The 21,757-nt window shown below is 35.1% G+C and overlaps 1 protein-coding gene across 3 annotated transcripts in view; it reads left to right on the plus strand.

The window, feature by feature from the left end:
- IQCM (IQ motif containing M) overlaps positions 1 to 20,680 on the plus strand; it is a 495,919-nt gene extending 475,239 nt beyond the window's left edge. For all 3 annotated transcript variants that reach the window (XM_035292858.3, XM_078367842.1, XM_078367841.1), the window contains one exon: positions 20,323 to 20,680. In XM_035292858.3, coding sequence (XP_035148749.3) covers positions 20,323 to 20,426 — 104 coding nt within the window. In that variant the 3' untranslated portion in view covers positions 20,427 to 20,680. The remainder of the gene's footprint in view (positions 1 to 20,322) is intronic.
- Positions 20,681 to 21,757: the final 1,077 nt, after the last annotated feature.

Here is a 21,757-nt window from a genome sequence, read left to right on the forward strand (position 1 = left end):
CACGAAATATGTTTAGTTATTTTTTTATTGCAGAAAAATGCACTTCTTATCTCTCTCACCACATAAATATTAATCTGGTTTCATGTTAGAGTCATAGAATTATCTCCTAAACTAAAGGACCAGTGAGTGCCATTTGTGAATAACATCAACAGTTTCGGATGATCCCAATCATCTGTCAGTGCACATTGTCATCTCAGCTGGGCAACTCTGGCAATATTGCAGCAGGCTATTGTTTATTGAGAAAGCTAATATTAGGAGGAGATGTGATAAGAATGCCTTTAAAAAAATAATTGAATGCTATCTGGTTTTTGGCAATAGCATCTTGTATCTCTCTGTAGTTTATCGCTTTAGAGTCCTTTATTCAGTCTTTTTATAAAACCCCATTATTTAAAAATTGAGGGCAGAGTGATGGTATGTAAGGAGTTTTATATATTAGTCTGATACTCAGTGATAACCCTTTCTTCTCTATTTCTCAACAAACCCTACTTTATTGAAAACGTGGGAAAACCTGCAGAAAATATTGAGATCTGAGTCACAAAATCCCAGGGTTCACTTAACACATTTTCCAAATTTTTATAGTAATTTGTATAGCGAAAAGCAAAAACAAAATCTATGAAAACAATATTAAGTGTGGAGTGGGAATATATCTATTAAATCATGCTCTTTCTCATGTTTTTCACCTGATTCCTCTTTTGAGGTGGTTATAAAATTTCAAAGCAGAGCAAATAGATGGAGAGATACATGATAAAGAAAATAAAGCAAAATATCATTTGTAAAATTTAGGTGGTTTTCTTTGTATAATTCTTCCATGATTTTAATATTTTGTAAAATTCTATGATAAATAATTGGAAACAAAATACCTGAATATTCCCATTCTGGCTTTATCAGTGAAAATTGAATAGACATTTGTTAATTTCATCAAATGATTATTTGTAAGTTTAAATCAAAACAACCTTAATGCATCCAATTATATTTTTTGAGAAAATTTCATACTCCCAATCTGAATTTGAAGGAATACAAACTGAGAAGAAGAATCAATTAATTAAATTGAAATATTAGGAAAAACAGTAGCAAGAAAATAGCAAGAGAATTTTAGTTTATATTATTGTAAAAGATCTGGAAAGAAACCAAATAACAAGAAGTGCTTATTTTTTCCACAGAAATACATTGATCTGATTAATTTTTCAAACTAATTTTTAGAACACTTTGAGAGTAGAAATTGTTTACTACACATAAACATACATTTTTACAAACCTCTTTTCCTCATTGCCATCCAGAAACAAAGAGTGGAAACTAACCCAGTTCCTGGTGATATGGCCTTTCCTTTGTGTTAGACTTCTCTGATTTGACGGTGGTGTTTGGGACCTAGATGTAGTTCTTGATCCCTCTGCTTCCTCCCTTCCTTCTACAGAGAAAGACTACAAGAACAGAAATATCAGATGGCCTGTAGGCGCCCATCTATGTAGTAGCACAAATACCAGCTGAACATAGTTTTGGTCAGGTACAAAGAAACAAATGGCTGTTGGTTTTCCCAAATGTTGTTTACCCTTCTGATATTCTTCCCAACAGCCATCACATATAAATATGTATGGTATTTATTTTAGTATGCAGCTGAGTACAAATTAAGCAAGGTGCTTCAATACCAATATGTATTCTTTGTTATGAAGTTACTGAGCTATTTAACTGAATGAATTTGAGACTACCTTAATGACTACTTCTCTGTTAAATTTTGCTAATAAAGAATATCCTCCACACACATGCGAACCAACAAACAAACAAAGATGGGATACTGAATATTTAGGCTGTGTCTGAAATTGTGGCAGAGGCAAGGAACTTGGCATAATCTTGTCCTCTTGTTTTTATACACATGTCTTGAAGACAAATATTTTATGGCAACATCCGAGTATCAGGTAAAAGCACCTGAATACCTTTTTAGAAACATAATGTTCAGGGCAAGAGTCAAGCATCAACAGCAGCAAAGCGTGTAACCACAGTGGTAAAAGGTGAGTGTAAGGTCAAGTTTGGCAAGAGTTGGGAGCTAGGTCTCAGGACATGTGTCCCAGTATAAATACACCAGAAAACAGAAAAGCAAACAAACAAAACTTCGTTTCATTAATGACATTATTATTTTAAATGTTTTACAACAAATAAAAATCTGAACATTCTATTACTAGAATTTTCTTTGCTTTCAAATAACATTTCTAAACTGGAATGTTAACATTTTTGGGTTTGTTAGGCTTGGCTGTCAAAATGGTTTTCAAAGATGATTTTGGAGTAATGAACAGATGAAGTTACTGAGGAAAAGGGGAAGGATGAAGAAGATGTTGAAATTCATGAAGAAACAAAACTGTAAAATAAGGCAGCAATACAACCTCTAAAAGGCATTAGCTATGAGAACTTCTAGCAGGCAGCAGTAATGTAGTTTAAACAATGAATACTGTAGCAGTCAAAACCCAGGGCAGGAAATACACGCTAGAAATGTTATAAATAAATGGATAGGATACAATAATTAAGTACTTAAAAAAATTGTTAAAGGGCTGAAGGAGTGGTTTCTAATTCGGGCTTCCAGAAATGACTCAGAACACTAAAGAGATGACCTATTAACGGTGCTACCACCTTGGTGTCTAACATTGGATTGACGTTATGAATTCAAGAATATACTCCAGGTGAGAATCCACAAAATCAGAATGTGAAATCAAGAAGATGCCATTGCTGCTGCCAGTGCTGCTGCTGCGACTGCGACTGCAAATACTTCTGTTTTAGATAACAGACTTTGTAACACTAAAGCAGAAAAACTCACCTTTCTTTGACCTTCCCTGCAAGAAGAACTAAAAGAAAAGGTGAGGGTAGAAAAAAGGTTTCCACCTATTTCTGTCTTCTGAATCTTGAGTGTAGCTAATTGGTGGAAAGTAATAAACATCCAGAGTTTTAGTTCCAAGGGCCTCTCAGAAATAGGTTTCAAAATTTCTAGGTGCTCTAGATCTAAAAGGTGGCCACAAGTGAGGCGTCAACCCACAATATCCATGACAGAGTCAATATCCATGAATAGAAAATATTTATAAATCCTTATATAACCATTTTATTTTGTTTTATTTTATTTATTTATTTATTTATTTATTTATTTATTTATTTATTTATTTTGAGATGGAGTTTCGCTCTTGTTACCCAGGCTGGAGTGCAACGGCACGATCTTGGCTCACCGCAACCTCCGCCTCCTGGGTTCAGGCAATTCTCCTGCCTCAGCCTCCCGAGTAGCTGGGATTACAGGCACGCGCCACCATGCCCAACTAATTTTTTGTATTTTCAGTAGAGACGGGGTTTCACCACACCGACCAGGATGGTCTCGATCTCCTGACCTCGTGATCCACCCACCTTGTCCTCCCAAAGTGCTGGGATTACAGGCGTGAGACACCGCACCCAGCCCCATTTTATTTTTTAATTCATGGGCCTAAGATTATAATGTCAATAATGAAAAAATATTTGTATAAAATATACATGTATACCTAAATATTTATGCAGTAATTTATATTCACTTAATAGACAAAATTATAGTCTGTTGACTAGCTAGATTCAAATCCTGAATAGCCATCCATTAAATATGATCTATTGTACAAGTTATTTATCCACTGTTAAGGTTTGTTTTCTCTTTCTTAAAATGAGAATTACAGTAGTAACATCTTACAGGTTTGGTGTCACGGTTAAATGAGAAAATACAGGTAAAATGCCTCTATAGTGTCTGATTCATTGGTGTTATTGTTGCTCTTGGAGTTAGGCACCCTACTTACACTAACTGGGTTTGAAGTCCAGTAATGGAGTTTACTAGCCATGTGACTGTGAGAAATTTACTTGAAATTTCTATGCCTCAGTTTCCTTATGCATAAAAAAATAAAATAACATATAAAGTGATTTAACTAGTGCCTGACATAAAATAAAATCCAGAGGTTTTTTTTTTTTTAACTTTCTACATTTAGTGACTGCATTTGCTTTCACGATATCAGTCTGTTCAAGATTTTCTTTCAGAGGATTTAACACAAGGTCTTGATTTTTTTGGTTTTTCCAAGAAGCATCACTTACCTATTCTGCTTATTATGTCTTATAGACACAGATTGCATGATAAATCATCTCAGGCATGAAACTGTCTGGACTGATACACAATATTCATGTGCCATTCAGATATGGTGTAATGGATATTATATGTAAAATCTTTACTACCAGTATAATAGAAGCCAAGTGATAAAAATTCTAGGATGTAACACCACTAATGTTGTCCCTCAAAACCAAGAAATTATAACAATAGAATTAAGAAAAAGAGGTGCTATTGAAAGTATTATTACATATTGATTTTATTAAAGTTAGTTTGTTAATAAGAAAAAAACTTTAAAGTCATAACTGGGTAATTTAAGAAACAATCCTCACTTTGAAAGATTGCTCAATTTAATGGAAACTTAACAAATGTTATGGTCAGAAAACCCAATGTGCATCTATACCTCTCTCCTGCCAATTATTGTCTATGTGACCTTAACTTGCTCTTAAGCCTTCTGGGCTATTACATAGCACACTACAGTTGTGCTTCAGCCCTTTAATAAACAAAGTACTGATTGGTGAAAATAGGTGGGTTTTCCCATCCTATTTTCCCATCCTGATTAGAGGACACTCAGAGCCAGCCTCAGTATTACATTGGAGATGAATCTTCATTATTTGTTTCCAGTGTGGCAGTAGATCATAGGCAGAGTTGATTAGGTGTTTCTCAGGCCTGGTACAAGTGCCTAGACGCCAGAGCATTTTGGCAGTAGAAAGTTGGCCCACACTTGCTTACATGTTACAAATGGTGACATCTAGTGGTAATTTACAACTCTGAGCATATTAGCCCTGTATAGACATCCCGTTCCAAGACCTTCCATAGATGTAGACCCTGTTCTGTAAGGCATTACATACTCACCTTAACAACTATGTTTACTTAGATGTTGTCATTGCCTAACTTCTAAGTCTAAGGAGAAGGAAATTAGAGAAATTCCCGATTGAGTCTTTTGAGCATAAAGACTTTTGAGCATAAAGATTGAGCATATTTTCAGTCATGCTCATATAAGAAGGGAAGGGTGGGAAGGTAGAAAGATTGGGCTGTGTGTTGATTATCTCTTAGATACACAGATAGATGATTTATCTATAAAGAATTAACAAAATAAAAATACATATTTGCTAGAATTTAATGTGGGATGTGTGTCTAGGTGGAAGAGTAGAGTTGTGTGTTGGAAACCTATCAGAGTATAAGGAGAATTATGTATTCCCGTGGTCTACACATCTGAATGTAGATACATCAGTGGTAGAAACAGACACATATCTACAGGGAAATAAATCGACAGGGAAGTTAGAGGAAACAACTTGGTGCTTGGTTCACTGGAAGAGAGGGTTGTTGCTTGTCTGTACGTGCATTCACATAACAAACACAGTCTTTTTACAAAAACTCAATAAACCCTATGTATGTTAGATTTATTGTGTGTGTGTGTGTGTGTGTGTGTGTGTGTGTGTGTAATAACAGCTGAAGTTTATTAAGAAATCATTATACATTCAAATTCAAATCAAGTGGTTTACATATATTTTCTCTTCAAGTTTCTATACTAATCCTTGAAAGTAGGTTCTGTTGTTTTCATTTTACAGATGAAGAAATGCAAGTTCATCTTTCTTAAGATCATAGAGGTGTTAAGTAGAAGTGCTAGTATTAGAACTCTGGTCATACTAATTCCAATGTTCATGCTCATAAACTGTATACTAAAAATGTTACAACAGGCAGGGTGTGGTGGTTCATGCCTATAATTCCAACACTTTGAGAGGCTGAAGCTGGAGGATTGCCTCAGGGCAGGAGCTTGAGACCAGCCTGGGCAACATAGGGAAACCCTGTCTCTACAAAAATAAAAATATTTTCCAGATGTGGTGGCCCCAGCCTGTAGTCTCAACTACCTGGGAGGTTAAGGTGGGAAGATCCCTTGAACCCAGGAGACTAAGACTGCAGTGAGCCATGATTGTGCCACTGCACTCCGGACTGAGATACAGAGTGAGACCCTGTCTCCTAAATTAATAAATGAGAATAAATAAATATTTTTAAAAATACTGCCAGATTTTTATCACTTTCTGGTGAGATATTGCTTTGCAAAGTTTATCTATTAAGCTTGTTATCTAAATCCCATTAAGATCATTTGGATTCAGTTAGAACCCAAAAGATTATAAGCACAGATGGTTTGAACCTTCTTTAGTCTTTTTCATTGCACACATATATCAGAATACTTGTTTCATTTTCTTATGATTATTTCTTCTCAGGCGATTTGGCAATTCAAATCTTTACTGCTGTTGTCCTAACATAGTTAAAATGAAGTAAATAATTAAGCACTTGTTTGAGAACTTCCTGGTATATCATCATAGTAATACTATTCTACTTTTATGACAAGCTGTAAAACAAATGAAGGTTAAGGAATATACCAAGTAATGTAGAACATTTGGGGTAAAATGTGTTTGTACACTTTTTTTTTTAGGTTTTTAAAATGTCTTTTTTAGGTGGGCCTCTTCCTTAATCTCATATATTTGTTTGGAATGTTAGGATCTTAGTCAGCTCAGAGAATTGTTTTGGGCTGGTCAGGTGTGGTGGCTCATGCCTGTAATCCCAGCACTTTTGGAGGCCAAGGCAGGAAGATCACCTGAGGTCAGGAGTTCAAGACTGGCCTGGCCAACGTGGTGAAACCCCATCTCTACAAAAAATACAAAAATTACCTAGGCATGGTGATGTGTGCCTGTAATCCTATTACTCAGGAGGCTGAGGTGGGAGAATCACTTGAACCTGGAAGGTAGAGAGAGGTTGCAGTGAGCTGTGATCCCATCATTGTACTCCAGCCTGGGAAATAGAGCAACACTCCATCTCAAAAAATTAAATGTATTTGTGCCTTTCACATTGACTTTAATGTCTTTAGCTTTTATTACCCTGTATTTTCCAATAATTTCCCTTAAAGCCTCAAAAAAAGAAATATGATAAAGAATTTCAAATTGAAATCCCTAAAATTGCTCTTGTATTTTCATCTCTCATGTCCTTGCTCCTTGGAAGCCTCACCTCTTAGCTGCTGGCAGAGAATGAGATCCAGGTAATTGAAACAGCCCCAACCACCTTTATATTAACCTGGCTGCAGAGATTTCAACTGAAAGTGCATTTGTTATAATTGGGCCTGAAGGAACCAAAAGTTTCTAACAAGGTGGAAATGGGTGGATATTTTTGGCCTTAGCAGTCATGAGTACTGAGTATGTGGGGAAAAGTTAAGTTGTCCAGCCATCTATTGAAGGATATATTAAGGCCAAATACATTCTATTTTAGAATGATACCATGTTAAGAATTCTATTGTCATAGTTTGTAACATCAATATGTTTAAGAAGGATGATCATATAATATTACCACTGAATACTAAAAGAAGTAGTTGATAAAATTCAACAAGTCCCAAATAATTAATCATTTAATTAATCAAAACTCTGGAAGTGAATCTAGAGAGCTACATATTCAGTTTAGGAACAGGAAAGATATTCTTAATAAAGAATACAAAAGAGAAGATAAAGGACTTTGTTTTTAAACAGATTTCAAAACTTTTATGTGAAAAAGTAATATAAACAAATCTATAAAAATAATTTGAAGGTGAATTGTACTTTAGAAGGCAGAGGTTTGATACAATGCACTGTTTAAAATAGAGAACAAGGGGACAATCTAATAGCAAAATGGGCAAAAAATATTGAGAGTCATTCACAAAGCAAAAATGCAATAGCTATCAAATACATGCAAAGATGCTCAAAATCACTAGTAGGTGAAGAAACACAGTGATATTAATAGCTTTTAGATTGGCCAAAATTAAAACAAAGGAAAATAAAGCAGTAACTTCTCTTGCTGGCTGGGACATAAACAAAACAGCACTTTTCCACATTGCTGGTAAAAATATGGCTTTCATAGAGTTTTAGATAGCAATTTAGCAATATCTATTCAAATTAATATGATACATACTTTTGACTCAGCACTTCATACTGGAAATCTATCACATGAAAATAAGAGCATAGAGAATAAACAACCATGCTTATCATAGCATTATTTTAAGTTGGTAAAACTGGAAAACAAAGAAAATGTTAATCAGTAGAGGAATATTTTGACCCATTCATATCATAGAATACTATGTACAACTTAATGAATTAGAGCTACCCTAGTTGGCTTGGATGGATTTCAAGAAATTCCTCTTGAGCGAATAAATCAAAATTTGAATAGTATGATATAATTTCTGTAAAACAAAATAAGCATTATCAAATATTTACTAAACACTTATTTATCTATAAGATAGATACTCTCCTAGAGTTTAGTGTAGTGATATACAGAAGTGAATTACACCTCTGTTTTGAAGTAAGTTATTGGTGTTTGTTTGTATACAGGGAATAGATATAATAAGGCAAACAACAATATAATGTAGCATGAAACTCCTTTAAAAATGAGTGATGTAAATAGTGCTATGGTTTCCAACGAGTTGTTGTAAACATCTCTGAAATCATACATGGATCAAGACTTGCCTACAGGTCAATTAAACATGTTACTAATAGGAGTCTTAGTTTTTCATAATAGTAGTGATAGAATCAGGTATTAATAAACAGAAAAATTGAGACAATATAAGTATAGCACTCAGCACAGTGTCTTGCACAGAATTAAGTACACTAAATGGCCGTTATTATTCTCATTGTTAGTTGTATTGGTTTGTCTCATTGCTAATCATTATTAGTTTTTCAAATCCTGTTTTCCTATTGACAAAACATACAATTATTTCAAATATTTTTGAACTTGTATTTTTTCCCCAGCATTTTATTGCAAACATAATGCAGGAAATTTGAAAGAACTTTTTGGGGAACACATCCATTCTGCCATCCATCCAACAAACCATATCTCTTTTTTTTAATGCTTTTTAGAGTAAGTTTCAGATATTAATACATACCCTAAATCTTCTCGTAGCTTCTGTTTATTTATTTTGCTTGGTTTAGTTCTTTTTGCTGTTCTGTATTTTCTAAGCTAATGGACTTTCCACTCTCTTTTTGAGGACAATGAAAAATATACTATTAAAAGTGGTAAACATTGACATAGAGTGAAAAGATTAGAGAATTTAGAAGACAAAAGTTGTTACTAATGCCTGGGAATTGATCAAGCAGACATGAACTTGAACCTGCTGTTGAAGGATGGCCAAGAAACAGGCAATGGAGCAAGCAAGATGAAAGCATTCAATGAAAATAGATACAGGAAGTTTTGGAGGTAGGATCATGGAGGAGTAGACGGATTTAGCTCAGAAAGAGGATTGAAATAGGGAACTTTCTTTCTAAATGCCATAAATAGTATATTTTGCCATTATGTTTCTAAAACATATTGAAAACTATACCCTAGGTTTTCACAAACTGGTCTAAAAAGTCCAGCATCAGCCACTATACTGTCAGTACTCTTTTATGAGAGCTATGATATTTTCTTTTGTATTTCTATTATTTTGCTTTAATATTTGGATTACTAGTGATGGTCTTCCTATACAGTAAAAAAGTTGGTACCACTTTTTAAATAAACTTTTTATTTTGAAATAATTTTAGATTTATAGAAGAGTTAACAAAGATAATACAGAATTCCCTCACCCATTTCTCCTATTAATCTCTATGAGATAACTATGGTACAATTATGAAAACTAAGGAACTAACATTGGTACCTTACAATTAACCAAACTGTGGACTTCATTTGGATTTCACTGATTTTCCCACTAATGTCCTTTTTCCACTCCAGCATCCAATTCTAAATTCCATAGTGTATTTACTTGTCATGTCTTCTTAGGCTCATCTTGGCTTTGACAGTTTCTCAGTATTTCCTTTTATTCATGACCTTGACAGTTTTGAGATTACTGACGGGGTATTTTGTAGAATGTCTCTCATTTGGATTTGTCTGTTTTTTTTTTTTTAAAAGCTTATATTGGGGTTACAAGTTTTTGGAAAGAATATTACAGAGGTGAAATGTCCTCATCATATCAGTGGGAACATGCTATCAATATGACTTATCATTAGTGATATTAACTTTGATTGGCTGACAAAATTTTGTTTGTCAGATTTCTCCATTACAAAGCTACCCCTTCCCTTTACATAATCTGTTTTATGAAAGCATGTAACTAAGTCTAGCTCACACTCAAAGGGTGAGGGTAGCGAGCAGGAATTAATGTTTTCTTCTGGATGTGGGAGTATATACCAAAATTTTAAAAACTCTTATGTAATAAAAATTTTCTTACCCATTTATTTATTATTTATACTAATACATATTCACGTATATTTCTTTTATACTTAGAATTCTAAGCTAATACTATATTTGTTATTGTCGTTGCTCCAGTTGTTCCAGTTGTAAGTTTGGGAGCTATTTCAGCTTGGCTCCTGTGTCTTTTTGACATGTCCCTATCTTTCTGTCTTTTCTGCATTTCTTTACTTGCTGGCACTACACGATTCTGCAGGCATGTTTTGTATTGTTACTATCCTAGCCCTGGAATCATCCATTTATCCAATGAATCATGGTTTCTTTTCTTGGAAAAGAGTATTTAGAAACTGGATGTGTTCATTGCTACTGAAGTGTCACTGTTTCCAGGTTCTCTCAGAGACTAGAACTAGGAAATATATTTATAATTACTAACCCATATTTGTAAACATATCTGTAATTATTTATACATATATCTGTTTGTATCCATGTGCATTTTGTCTTTAGCCTCCAGTTTCCAATCAAAATACTGATTTCCTGAGTTACTTAGGTCAGCTCCTTTCTACTCCCTGCTCTTCACTAAGTTGAAATCACTTTTGATTAACCTTTTATTTCCAGGTTCCACAATGTATAGAGTTTAATGCTCAAGTATATCATGTAGAAAATATTTTCCTGTAGGTAATCAGACTGACTTATTTCAAGATTCTATAAGCTGCCTTTTGACTTTTTATGATGTTCCTATTATTTATATATGTTATCTAATTTCATTCTCTGTTCTTACTTACTCTGTGACTGGCAACCCATTGATAATAAGCCTGCTCTCTCATTTCCTTTCATCTGATGCAGTGCAATCTCTTCTCCTTGCTGGCTTCCTCTGTGGCATAAATCATGCCACCTGGACCTTAGGAGCCATTAATTGGCATTCATTCTTAATATCTGCTATAATTCCAGTAACTGAATGAATATACTCTGTTCTTATCTTATCCTGACCTTAGACCTTTTCCAGTCATCCAGCTGTCTCAGAATTTCCATACCCCCTTGGGAAACTCAGCAGTATCAGTAGCTCTCCTTATCCCACCTTGAGCTGTGATTTGTTCTTTAAGGCTGCAGAACTATCATCTAGACACTGCTCAGAGATATTGCTATAGCCCCCTTCAACAAAACCTCTGCACTCCTGATTTTACCCAAAACAATATGTGACTTCTATCATTGAAATTTCTCTCTTTCTATTCCTCCAGGGTGAAGCACAATGGCAGTGGGTGCCTGGCTGTTTTACAAGAGCTTAGGATCTCATAAATCTCTTCTAGTTTGTTCTTCCACCAGTCTTCCAGTTCAGTTTTTATTTCCTTAAGGTTGGAAAGGGTTCTTAACCATTACATAATATTCTTTACCATATGTCTCTGTGTTAAATTCTTCATGTTCTGGTATTTTGGATCCTAAGAATGCTATTCATTCTGAATGAAGTCATACAATTCCAGTAGAAGCATTACTTTTGAAAGTATTGTTTATGCTTTGTGTTTTAAAACCTTCTTGAAATGCACTTGTCTTCTTTGCTTTTGAGTTTTTCTATTTGAGGGCCGTGAATAAATGGAATGACACAAAATTATTCACTTCAGTTTAAATAGCTATGTTTATTAAATAGCTATATGTTTTCTATGTTTGAAGATTATTTTTAAAAAGGACCTCATTATTTAAAAACTCAGAATACAGTATTTATTAGCAACTTATACATTTTTATGTTTAAAAATTGATAAACATAAGAAATGAGATGATTTGTTTTCAGTCACCACCTAGGAAGCCATTATTACTGCCTAGATGATAGACTTGGGAGCTAGGAGCAGTGAGGACTGGAAAGCAAATGTATAGTATTTCAAAACAATCTCCAAACTACATAACCACATATGTATGTATATGTAGATACACATATAGTCACTAAATGATCACAATCACTTCTATCTATGAAAACAGTTCCAATAACTGCAGTAAGTTCTACAGATTCTCCTTGGATATCTTGTGTGGGCTTATAAATATGTCATTCTAGGCTACAATATGGAATTCCTTATTCCTGTACTCAGCCTATTTTACTCTGCCCCCATTGCAGTGATGTCTGCTGCTGTCACTCTGAAGCTTGAGAAGCCTGATGGACATGTCTTGCTGCTGCTGTTGTCACTAGCACTTGTCCAGGCCATGTTGTGGTGATTCCACATGGGCTCAAGTCAACCTGCAGAGAAGGCAGAAGCCCCTTTCCTGACCTTTCTATCATAGTTACTCTGATCCCAGATCCCAGATGCTCGGTGCTCTCAGCAGCCCAGGACATTGTTTAAGAGGATAGCTTTTCAGTTACTTTCACTTTACTACTGGTTACTTTCATTTTCCCACTGGTTACTTCTCTCACAAAACATAGGCCAAAATCTTCGCATGTAGGGAACAAAAGGGTGAGGAAGAGGAGAGTGGATAATCAAAGCAAAACAGCAAGAGGCATTCCAGAGTACATAAAATCATCCAACTCTACCAACTGCCATTGTCATATTTGACCAAGACTGAAATACTTACCTCACTCTTCTCTTATTAAAAGTTTTTCCCCAGGCCCGGAGTGGTGGCTCACGCCCAGCACTTTGGGAGGCGGAGGCCGGTGGATCACGAGGTCAAGAGATCGAGACTATCCTGGCCAGCGTGGTAAAACCCCGTCTCTACTAAAAATACAAAAAATTAGCTGGGCATGGTGGCGCGTGCCTGTAATCCCAGCTACTCAGGAGGCTGAGGCAGGAGAATTGCCTGAACCCAGGAGGCAGAGGTTGCGGTGAGATGAGATCGTGCCATTGCACCCCAGCCTGGGTAATAAGAGCGAAACTCTGTCACAAAACAAAAAAACAAAAGTTTTTCCCCAAGAAGGTTTGTGAGTCAGAGGTCCCTAGAGGACTTGTTCCACCAGTGTTCTGGATGCACCCCTTTGTGAAATTCTAAAGTACACAAAACTTATGTTCAAGCTTGGACCTCTGCTATATGTTGGCATCAAACATAACTACGTTAGTTGTATTAATCTGTTTTTATGCTGCTGATAATAAAGACATACCTGAGACTGGGAAGAAAAAGAGGTTTAGTTGGACTTACAGTTCCACGTGTCTGGGGAGGCCTTAGAATCATGGTAGGAGGTGAAAGGCACTTCTTTTGTGGTGGTGGCAAGAGAAAATGAGGAAGAATCAAAAGCGGAAACCCCTGATAAACCCATCAGATCTCGTGAGACTTTATTATCACAAGAATAGTATAGGAAAGACCGCCCACATGATTCAATTACCTGCCCATGGGTCCCTCCCACAACCCCTGGGAATTCTGGAAGACACATTCAATTGAAATTTGAGTGCGGAAAGGGCCAAACCATATCATTCTGTCCCTGCCCCCTCAAAATCTCCTGTCCTCACATTTCAAAAACCAATCATGCCTTCCCAACAGTCCTCCAGTGTCTTAACTCATTTCAGCAATAATCCAAAAGTCCACAGTCCAAAGTCTTATCTGAGACAAGGCAATTCCCTTCCACCTATGGACCTGTAAAATCAAAAGCAAGCTAGTTACTCCCTAGATACAAGGTGGGTAAATACAGTTATTTCAAGTAAGAGAAATTGGCCCAAACAAAAGGGTTATAAGGTCCATGCAAGTCCGAACTCCAGCAGGGAAGTCAAATTTTAAAGCTCCAAAATGATATCCTTTGACTCCAGATCTCACCTCCAGGTCATGCTGATGCAAGAGGTGGGTTCCCATGGTCTTGGGCAGCTCCACCCCTGTGACTTTACAGGGTACAGCCTCCCTCCCAGCTTCTTTCACAGACTGGTGTTGAGTGTCTGCAGCTTTTCTAGGCACAGAATGAAAGCTGTTGATGGATCTATGATTCTGGGTTCTGGAGGACAGTGGCCCTCTTCTTACAGCTCCACTAGAGAGTGTCCCAGTAGAGACCCTGTGTGGCAGTTCTAACCCCACATTTCCCTTCTGCGCTGCCCTAACAGAGGTTCTCCATGAGGGACTCACTTGTGCAGCAAACTTTTTCCTAGGCTTCCAGGAGTTTCCATACATCTTCTGAAACCTAGCAGAAGTAGCCAAAATGTAATCATTGACTTCTCTGCACCCACAGTCTCAACACCATCCAGAAGTTGCAAAGCTTGGGGCTTTTACCCTCTGAAGCCACAGCCTGAGCTATATGTTGGACCTTTTCAGCCACAGCTGAAGTGGCAGGGACATTAGGTTCCTAGGTGGCACACAGCACAGGGATGCTGAGCCTGGCCCATGAAACCACTTTTTCCTCCTGGGCCTGCAGGCCAGTGATGGGAAGGGCTGCCGTGAAGGTCTCTGACATGGCCTGGACAAATTTTTTCACTTGTCTTGGAGATTAACATTAGGCTCCTTGCTACTTATGCAAATTTCTGCAGCTGGCTTGAATTCCCAGAAAATGGGATTTTCTTTTCTATCACATACTGAGGCTACAAATTTTCCAAACTTTTATGCTCTGCTTCCCCTATAAAACTGAATGCCTTTAACAGTACCCAAGTCACTTCTTGAATGCTTGGCCACTTAGAAATTTCTTCAGCCAGATACCCTAAATCATCTTTCTCAAGTTCTAAGTTCCACATATCCCTAGGTTAGGGTCAAAATTCCACAAGTCTCTTTGCTAAAACATAACAAGTGTCACCTTTACTTCAGTTCCAAACAAGTTCTTCATCTTCACCAGAGACAACCTCAGCCTGGACCTTATTACGCATGTTGCTATCAGCATTTTGGACAAAGCCATTCAACAAGTTTCTAGGAAGTTTCAAACTTTTCCACATTTTCCTGTTTCCTTCTGGGCCCTCCAAACTGTTCCAACTTCTGTCGGTTACACAGTTCCAAAGTTGCTTTCATATTTTTGGGTGTCTTTTCAGGAATGTCCCACTCTATTGGTACCAATTTACTGTATTAGTCTGTTTTCACACTGCTGATAAAGACATACCCAAGCCTGGGAAGAAAATAAGAGGTTTAATTGGACTTAAAGTTCTACATGGCTAGGGAGGCCTCAGAATCATAGCAAGAGGTGAAGGGCACTTCTTACATGGTGGTGGCAAGAGAAAATGAGGAAGAGGCAAAAGAAGAAACCCCTGAAAAACCCATCAGATCTCATGATACTTATTCACTATCATGAGAACAGCTTGGAAAGACTGGCCCCCATGATTCAGTTACCTCCCCTTGGGTCCCTCTCTTAACACATAAGAATTTTGGTAGATACAATTCAAGTTGAGATTTGGGTGGGGACATAGCCAAACCATATCATAAGTCTTTTAGTAGACATAGGGAATTGACTCTGGGACTTCCTGAGGATATCAAAACCCACAGATGCTCACAGTATTTATGCAAATACCATGAGTTTTTGTATGTTCCTTATAAAACATGAGTTTCTTATAAAACATGATGTGGTATTTGCATAAGACCTATGCATATCATCTCAGATACTTTAAATCTTCTCTGGATTACTTTTAATACCTAATGCAATATAAATGCCATTTAAATATGTGTTACATTACATTTAAAAATTTTTGGTTTTTATTATTGTATTGTTATTTTTATTGCATTTTCTAAATATTTTAGATCCACAGTTAGTTGAATTGAGGTAGAGAAGGCTTACTATACTTAAATATATTAATTTCCATCTAGAACTGTATTTTGCTTTATATTGATTATGATAACATTCTGATGTGCAGAGCCTGATACTGTGTTAGGTAGTGCTTTCACTTTATTTTTTTTAACTAGGTTATTATGAGTAACATAATAATTGTAGTGTTTTCCTCTCTTGTTTATTTCTTGATTAGGAAATGAAGACCCAGAAAGGTCTCAACTAGTGTCCTTTATATTACCCCATAGCACTTAGCATGAATCTAAACAAACAGGACTCATTAGATACTCAATGACCTAAATGCTTATTTTATTTTGCCAAACTCTCTTTGTTTGTTTTCTTTCCAACTTTCTCTACAAAGATTAATTTTAAAGTATTCACAAGAAGTAGCCAATAGTGTAGAACAACATATAACCTTGAGTAGGTCAGGGAATTTGCATGAAAAATAATAATGTGGACTTGTGAATATAAAAATTTGTAGATAATTTAAAAGAAAACATAGGACACAATCATACTTTGAACATTTGAGGAAAAAAAAAATGTCCCATTTCTGAAAACCCAGCCTATAAATCATGTATTCAGCATATTAGCGATTTTATTTGAACATTTTCACCATTTAAAAACAATATTTAAATTATTGAAATAGAAACAAAACTGTTGTGTTTCTGATTATTTCTTAATTATCTACAATAAAAATGACTTTCTACGATGCATTCCACTTGACATCTAGAAACTTAGATTTCTAATATTGTTATTTTTACATAAATAATATTTTCCATTGAAAAGGTATCTAAGGCTAAATTATATATCTAAACTCATCATTAACATTTTGATATTTGAAATTTTAGATGTTTTCTATCTGTATAACTTTAAAATACAAATATTATATTATAAGTACTGCTTTTCCATTGAAAAACATGTTGGAACACAGTCGGGGTTAGTAAAATATTTTTATGACATATTTTAAAGGCCTTTGTTGAAGCTACTTCCCTCTTCAGAGGTTTTTCATTTGTTCTTGGGGAACAACAAATTTTAGTTATTTGAGATATTTTTGGATCACACAAGTGACATGAACTGGAACACCAAACTAAGGGCCACGTTTGGGGTTATTTATGATCGCTCTACTCAGCCTCACGGAAACAGAGAAATTTCCTTGATGTCCCCTTCTTTAGGTTTTTTTCGTTTTTTCTTTCTTTTCATTTTCCCCTCTCTTCCTCCTTTCCTGCACCCTCTCCACCCTTCAACCCACGTCTCTCTCTCTTTCTCATTTCCACTCACTCTGATGGCACAGCCCTCTGAGACCCCAGCTGTTCACTGTGGTCTCATGATATACTCTCCCTTTTGGGTGGATCCTATGCTTTATCCTCCATCCCCAACCTACAACCAAAAAAATTGGCTTTCATTTCAAATATTTACTAAGGTTACTGATTTCACTTTGTTTTTGGCTTTTGCATTTTCTTCCCTCTCTGCCAGCTTAGCAATGAAGTTAAAATACATTTAACATATATTATTAGGATTTGACTTGTTTTTATCAAAAGGATTGTTCTATGAGTCTGTTCTGCCATATGACAAAAATGAATGTCAAGAATATTTACTTTGAAAGATTAAAGATATATTATGTGTACTTATATTTTTATATATCCTAAATGAAATTATTCTTTAATTTAAATGTTTATGAAATAACATTATTATGTCAGTAAAATTTCTTTAAAAAGCTTATTTTATAATATCATAGGGTAGATAATCCAGCAACTATTTTTTAATACAATGTGTCAGACACATCTGCTTTTAAATTTTAAGATTTTAGTATTATAATTATTCCACTTTTACAGAAATATTGGTTTACAGAAATATTGGATGGAAAGTAGAGTGTTCCCATGTACCCTCACAACTGCACCCCAGCCCTATTAATAATTTCTCCTATTATTAACACTTTGCATTAGTGTGGTACATTCATGACAACTAAAGAGTTAACGTTCATGAAGTATTATTACAAATATGTCTTCTGACATATAGTTTTGGGTCCTTTCAACAACTAGACAAAATAGATACTACCTCCAATTTCAAAAGTATGGAAACTTAGTACTAAATCTGGATTCGTTCAGAAATGTGTAAGAACAAGAACTCAGGCCCTTATTTTCACATTTCTTTCTATTTTAGCTACTTTGAGTAATATGATATTTTAACTATCTTTTGCTTGATGAAATATATGCTTGGTATTATCAAAGCAATTCATAATAGGAAAGCATTTTATCCTAAGATCTCATTTCAATAACTAGTATGCATATCTCATGCTTTTCTAGTGTAACTGTAATAAATTAGGATTAGGACACTAATTTGTGGTTGCTTTTCACTATGATCATACTGGGAATGAAAACTATTAATTCTTTTGCAAATACTCTTACTGTGGCCTAATTTGTCAGTTTTAAAAAATGTTTTATTGTGTGTATTAAAGTAAACAAGATGATGTAATGGGATACGTGTAAATAGTAAAATAGTTACTATAGTGAAGCAAATTAGCATATCTATTGTCTCACATTGTTCCAATTTATTTTGTTTTTGCCACAAGAGCAACTGAGATCTTTAGTGGGAATCCCAAATATGGGGCATTTTTTTTTGCCTGTGGTCTTCAGGTTGTGCATTTTATCTCTAGACTGTTCATCTTAAACATCTACTACTTTGTGATCTCCCATTTCCTCTCCATCCTATACCTCTAGTAACTAATTTTATTCTTTATATATGTATGTTTGACTCTTTTTTTTCAGATTCCACATGTAAGTGAAATCATGCAATATTTTTTCTTTTGTTATCTGTCTTATTTCACTTAATGCCCTTTAAGTTCACTCATGTTGTGGCAAATGTCAGGATTTTCTTCTTTTTAAGGCTAAATAATATTCCACTGCATATATATATATATATATGCAAAGAACTATTGCATATATATGGTATAGTTCTTCATTTGTCCTTCGATATTAAAGTTGTTTTCATATCTTGGCAACTGTGAATAATGTTTTAGTGAATGTAGAAGTGTAGATAATCTCTACAAGGTGGTGATTTCATTTCCTTTCAGTATATGCCTAGAAGAGGGATTACTGGATCTTACGGTAGTTCTATTTTTAATACTTTAGGAAATTCCATACTGTTTTCTAGAATGGTTACACCAATCTAAATTCCCACCAACAGTGTACAAGTTGTATCCACACCCTTGCTAACATTTGTTATCTCTAGACAATAGCCATCCTAAGGAGTCTGAGGTGATATACCTCATTGTAGCTTTGATTTGCATTCCCTGATAATTAATGATGTTGAGTATATTTTCATATACCTGTTGTCCATTTTTATATCTTTTTTGGAGAAATGATTATTCAGATCCTTTTTTAATGTGGCCCAATTTAATCTTGTTATAAGGCCTTGCTATTTGTCAAATAACAATATGAAACTACATCAACCCAGCAACAATACCTTATTTCTTATAAAACCTCAAGTCATTAATTTCCTTTTTTCCATGTTGATTATTGTTCTTCTTATAACTTTAACTGGTTTTTGGTAGCTGGTTATGTTTTTGTTTAATACCCACTATAGGACCTAAATAGCAAAGATATACTACCTTATCTGTAAATTATTTCTGTGTATAATGGTGGCCACAGTAAATCTATACCTTTTATTTATTAATTGGGAAGTCATTTTATATGTACAGATAGATCTATACAAGTAATCTATACAAATAGTGGTTTATGTTGATTTAAATAGTATTATCAGAACTGATTACACTGTAATGTAAAAAAGTTGATACTGTTTGTCTTAAAAGCAAACATGTGTTGCATCTAATTTATTTCAAGTATGGTTTACCTCTCAGTGCTGGTAGGAAATCGGTTCCAGAATCTCCCTCAAATATGTGAATTCACAGATGCTTAAGTCCTTTATATAAAATTGGCTAGTATTTGCATATAACTTATACCCATCTTCCCAAATACTTTAAATAGTCTCTAGGTTACATATAATACCTAACACAATAGCTACATACCTCTTCATTCATGTGGTTCAACAAAGTACTTGTGTAGCAAATTCAAGTTGTGCTTTTTAGAACTTTATTAAATTTCTTTTTCCAAATATGTTTTATCTATAGTTATTGAATTCATTACTGAGGAATCCATAGATACAGAGGGCTGATCATCTTCTGTATATTAGTTAAACCCAGTTTCACTCATCCCTTCCCTCAACGCTTTGGCTTAACAGTAACTTTGAGTGTCTTGGCATGATATAAAACGTAACACACTACACCTAAAGGAAATGAGCCCAAATCCAATGTTCTGCATATTCTAACACAACCATCATTAGTTCCTGTAACTTATAGAATTTTAAAAGCATGATATATTACTATCATACTAATTGAAAATATATTAATATAACTGTATGTTTTATATTATAGTGAATGGACATCCAATACTAAAACGAGCTAACATTCAGACTGTTGGAAAGTTGGTGGCCAGATCCATAAGAGAAAGGAAAATGAGACAACGTTATAAGTCATGAAAGGTTGAATGATGTTACTAACGTATTATTACCTACAGTAGTGAAACCTCTCTACTCAAAGATAAAGGTTAACATTGGAGATAGATCAATTCTGTATCAACAGGAAAAAAGGATAAAAATCTTTTTATATATAAAGGACTTTGACAAGTTCATAGTGTCTCTGGATGAACACCATTCATTTGATCTTCTGTTTTATCATAATGAAGTGAACCTACATAGTGTCAGGTACTCCTTTCATTGGACTATAATTTATGTTGATCCATTACCAATAAATAACATAAAGAAACTTTAAACTTTTTATTTCTAAAACTTATGAATCTGGTATACAATACTGTCCTTTATCACTTAAATTTTTGGGAAATGGTTCTTGGAAACTGTGTTAATTTTTGGTATAGTCGTCATATTATTTTTCCCTACTCATTGCTCACTCTAAAGTAAAAAAGTAAGAAGCAATATACAGTATTTCTGAGTTGATTTGCCTTAGCACTGAAAGAATTTTTGCTGTTGTTGTTATGGAGTCTGCCTTCGACACCCAGGCTGGAGTGCAGTCGCACAATCTCAGCTTGCTATAGCCTCCTCCTCCCATGTTCAAGTGATTCTGCTGCCTCAGTCTCCCGAGTAGCTGGAACTACAGGCATGTGCCACCACCACACCCAGCTAATTTTTGTATTTTTAGTAGAGAAAGGGTCTCACCATATTGGCTAGGCTGGTCTCAAACTCCTGACCTCAAATTATCCACCCGCCTTGGCTACTGCATCCAGCCCCAGTGCTGAAAGAATTTGAAGGAAAGTTTTCTTAAGAATCTTGAATTTAATTTGATCCAGTCCTCTAACCATCTTTCTATTTTGAATGGAATTAGAGAAACAAATGAGTAACAATGATTGAAAGAAAAGAGCCTATGCATAGCATGGAAGCTAAATATGAAAAGAGCTACATGGAAGCTAGATATGAAAAGGGAACTACATGACAAATGTCCCATTGTTTTCACAGTTTTTACTTTGCATCGATTACTTCTGTAATAGTCTCTTTGGTTTTAAAACAAGCAAAAAACTCTTGGGTTACTTTTATGCAATTGAGTTTACTCTAAGAATATCTATGCAAGTTATTCAATCTTTAGAAAAGCCAATTACAAGAATCATGTTAAGTCAGGCCTCACCCAAACCAAAATCAAGGTGAACTAAAAACCATGATGAAGATCTAACCAGAAAATTGTAACAGAAAAACATTTGATGTGGGGGGAGGAAGTGATTACTAGCTAAAGCTAAAATGTAGAATTTGGCTTACATGTGAAATTAAATTATTCATATTCTCCTTATTGATAATTGAATTTC

This window comes from Callithrix jacchus, chromosome 3 (assembly GCF_049354715.1).
Source record: "Callithrix jacchus isolate 240 chromosome 3, calJac240_pri, whole genome shotgun sequence".
Lineage (NCBI taxonomy): Eukaryota > Metazoa > Chordata > Mammalia > Primates > Cebidae > Callithrix > Callithrix jacchus.